The sequence below is a fragment of the Lepidothrix coronata genome, unplaced genomic scaffold, assembly GCF_001604755.1.
Source record: "Lepidothrix coronata isolate B3197 unplaced genomic scaffold, Lepidothrix_coronata-1.0 Scaffold211, whole genome shotgun sequence".
NCBI lineage: Eukaryota > Metazoa > Chordata > Aves > Passeriformes > Pipridae > Lepidothrix > Lepidothrix coronata.
In genome coordinates, this window is record NW_016690391.1 from 1,226,670 (window position 1) to 1,230,645 (window position 3,976).

A 3,976-nucleotide genomic window follows, 5' to 3' on the forward strand; every position below is an offset into this window, starting at 1 on the left:
TAGTGATGAACCTCCCTCTGCTCTGGGACAGGCTGGGAGAGCTGGGGGGGTTCCCCTGGAGAAGAGAAGGCTCCAGGGAGACCTGAGAGCCCCTTCCAGGGCCTAAAGGGGGTCCAGGAGAGCTGGAGAGGGACTGGGGACAAGGGATGGAGGGACAGGACACAGGGAATGGCTTCCCACTGCCAGAGGGCAGGGTTACATGGGATGTTGGGAAGGACTTCTTCCCTAGGACGGTGGGGCGGGACTGGAATGAAATTCCCAGAGAAGCTGTGGCTGCCCCTGGATCCCTGGAAGTGTCCAAGGCCAGGTTGGACGGGGCTTGGAGCAACCTGGGCTGGTGGCAGGTGTCCCTGCCCATGGCAGGGGGTGGGAATGGATGATCTCTAATGCCCCTCCCAACCCAAACCATTCCAGGATTCCAGGATTCCATGACCAAGCTGGCATATCCCCGGGATTTGGTGCTATGGCAGGAGTTGAGGAGTAAACAAAGAGCCAAAAATTCTATTTTATCAGAATAAAATCCTGCCATAAAACTTCCTCAGAGGTGACCCCGTGATCTGCAGGAATCCAAGGAAGTCCTGGATGCACAGAGGGGTTTTCCTGGCAAAGCTCCTCTCCTGGCTCTGTTCCTCTGGTTCTACAAAGGGCCCCCCAGGATTGACCCCCCTGCAGGAACGAGCTGCTCTGAGAAGCTGCACAGAGTCCTCTCCTTCTCCTTCTGCCTCTCCAAGAGCCTTCTGCTCATCCCTGATGGATTCAGGCACTTTTCCCTTTAAACCCAACCACCTCCTGGCAGATATTCCTTAAAAACCACCTCCCCTGCAGCTCCAATCTTTTAAACAAGCAGCAAACGAGGCCAGGGCTTTATTTTTTTTTTTTAACAAAGGGGTTTTTTATTGCACAAATAGAGGCTGAAATCCTTCTGTGTCCACGGAAAAAATGGAGATCCAGCTGAAGTGGATGTTTCTCTCCAGGGTTTTATTCCTCTGACACATCCTTCATCTCCAGGAAGGCTTCACCCTCCTGGGAAAGGAATCCAGCACGAGCTGCCAAGCGTCAGGAATTCTGCAGGGTGAGGAGAGAGCAGTGAGAGCACCAGGAATAAATCTGCTGGGGGAGAATTCCCTCCCTCCTCTCTATCCCAGCACGGAAGGACACGGCTGAGGGACGGCAGAATTTGGGAATGACAAGGCCCCCTGGGTGTCCTCTGGGAAATCAGGGATATTTTAATGCCATTCACCAGGGGGGATGTCACAGGCTGGACATCCCACAGGCTCATCCCTGTGCTGCAGAAATCCCTTGGGATGTGGGCTCTCCCAACAGAATTCCCTGGAAAACGCTGCACAAACACCATGGAATCACAGAATCATGGGATGGGTTGGGCTGGGAGGCACCTTAAAGCTCATCCAGTGGCACCCCCTGCCAGGGGCAGGGGCACCTTCCATAGGCCAGGTTGCTCCAATCCTTATCCATCCCTGCAATTCCAGGGATGGGGAGCCCCCAGTGGGATTGGGATCACTCTGGTCACCTCATGCCAAGCAACAGCTTTTGCTCCCTTGCAAGGGCAGCTCAATTTTCATCTGTTTTAGGGATAAAATTCCACGTAATCCTTTAAACTGCAATGTAAATTGTAATTGAAATTGTAAAATGTAAGAAGGATAAAATTCCTCTGACTCTGCCTTCTCCCGTTTTCCCAGAAAACAGCAAAACTGATTCCCAAGAAAAGCTCCAAATCTGCCCAAATCCAAACCCTCCCTCGGAGCCAAACAGGAGACTGGAAAAACACCTTTGGTTGTGTTGGTTTTTCCCCTTTGGAAATGGTTCCCAGGGTTATTCCCAGGGCCTCATTTCTAGGCACAATTCCCAACCCTCGCTGCAGGGAATAAAACAGGGAGAAGGTTGGAAAGAAAAGCTCCTGAACATTTTGGAAGGTTGGAAGTGTTTTCAGGTGTCAGGGAACGACCTGAGGAGGGGAAAGGAAGTTTTTTTAGCTGAATAACAAGACATCAAACTCCCACTGAGCTCACACGGGGCAGGAAGAGAATTATAAAAATTCCCTTTTGTTTTTGCATGACAGGGAGTAAAATGATATAAAAAATCACAAACAAGTCAGGGAATATAATCTGAGCACCAGGCAGGACTCATTTTAATAATGGATTTGATCCAAGACTGCTTAAACTTGGAAAACAGGGAAGGAATTCTGCACTTGGGGAATGAAACCCCCACATTTTAAGGAATGTGATGTTCATTTTGTTCTTTTATGCTGAAAGATGAGCAGTTTTCTCAGTGCATTATTATATATGGTGGATGTTATGCCAAATAACCTGTTCCTTGGCATGGAATTTGGCCTTTCCAGCTGAACTCCCAGCTTGTCAAGGATTTAACCAATCCAGAATGGCTGATTATTTTCTCATTAATTATGTGACTTGAGGCCAAGAGCTCTGATTGCATTTCCTGCCCCATTTCACCCTCTCTTGCTGCCCCAGGATTTCCTGGGCCTCAAAATCCAGGGAGATAAGGAGCAGAGAAGGAATACTATGCTAAGATACCCTCAAACCTGAGCCTGGCTGCCAAGTTTAATTGGAATTCCAACTGAGATGGGCATGATTTGATGGTTCAAATGGCACAATCCAACCCCAAAATAATGGGATTAACGTGTCAGTGCCACGAGGGAAGAGCAGGATGTGGAATAAATTCCATACCTGAGGGACTCTTCAATCCTCCTTCTTCTCTGCTTCTCTTTTCAGCTTCTCTTCCCGTTCCCTCTTCAGTTTTTCCTCAATTTTTTTGCTCTGGTACATTTTCACCCCAGCAAATGCCAAGCAAAGGATCAATGTTTTAGCTGCCAAAATGTACATCAGCAGTGGGAAATTCTCCAGAGCCTGGAATGCCAAAGAATAGATGGAGGCACTTAGTGGAACACTTGGATAATTCCAAATGGATTTACAGGGATGTTCTAAAGCTCCCCTCCAGCAACAGCATTTATCCAGGTGCTGAAAATGCTCCTCTGTCCAAGGGTTTTTATTCCTGCAGGGAACTTTAAAGCAGGCAGATCAACAATTAGGGGAAAAACCAAGGACAAATCCCCTTCACTCAAGTTGTACCTGAATGTAAAAAAAATGGAGAAGCCCCCTGGGACAGGTCTGGGTTGGTTTTGCAGCAAATGGAATATTCCCAGGACCTGGAGCTGGAAAAGGGCTTGGGCTGGATGAGCCTTGGGGGTCCCTCCCAGCTCAGGATATTCCATGATTCCACGATAACACCGTGAACTTGGAATATTTGCTGCACCCTCAGCCTTCCAGCACCTCATAAAGCTGCCTGGACATCAGCAAACTACTGGATTTGGGAAAAGCCTTGGATCCATAGGCTCAGAAAAACAACAGCAGCCTCCTCAGATATTAAAAGTGGGAATCTGTCCAAGTCAACAGCTCTGCAACAGCAGGAAAGGAAAGCCAGGGCTGGGGGTTGGCACTGCTGTCCTGATAAATGGCTTGATTACCACGTTAAATTGTTAATCATGGAATCATGGAATGGTTTGGGTTGGAAGGGACCTTAAAGACCATCTTATTCCAACCCCAACACCTTCCAATATCCCAGGTTGCTCCAACCTGGCCTGGGACACTTCCAGGGATCCAGGGGCAGCCACAGCTTCTCTGGGAATTCTATCCCAGCCCCTCACCACAGTCACAGGGAAGAATTCCCAATATCCCATCTATCCCTGCCCTCTGGCAATTTGAAGCCATTCCCCCTTGTCCTGTCCCTCCAGCCCTTGGAAATAGTCTCTCTCCATCTTTCCTGGAGCCCCTTCAGGCCCTGCAAGGCCACAATCAGGTCACCCCAAAGCTTCTCCTCTCCAGGCTGAACAATCCCAGCTCTCCCAGCCTTTCCTCCCAGCAGAGCTGCTCCAGCCCTGGCATCCTCTTGGTGCCTCCAAGAGGTCACTGCACGAGGTCCCTCAACCATTGCTGGGCCTCAC

At 49.4% G+C, this 3,976-nt stretch overlaps 1 protein-coding gene across 3 annotated transcripts in view; it reads right to left on the reverse strand.

The window, feature by feature from the left end:
• Window positions 1-867: 867 nt before the first annotated feature.
• Window positions 868-3,976, reverse strand: part of SMIM11A (small integral membrane protein 11A) — a 7,653-nt gene continuing 4,544 nt past the window's right edge. For 2 of the 3 annotated variants that reach the window (XM_017833118.1, XM_017833119.1), the window contains exons 3-4: window positions 2,703-2,882; window positions 868-1,065 (exon numbers count right to left, since the gene is read on the reverse strand). In XM_017833118.1, the coding sequence (XP_017688607.1) occupies window positions 2,715-2,882 (168 nt within the window). In that variant the 3' untranslated portion in view covers window positions 868-1,065; window positions 2,703-2,714. Of the gene's footprint in view, window positions 1,066-1,500; window positions 1,581-2,702; window positions 2,883-3,976 lie in introns of those variants that run through there. The other variant, XM_017833122.1, reaches the window with a different exon arrangement.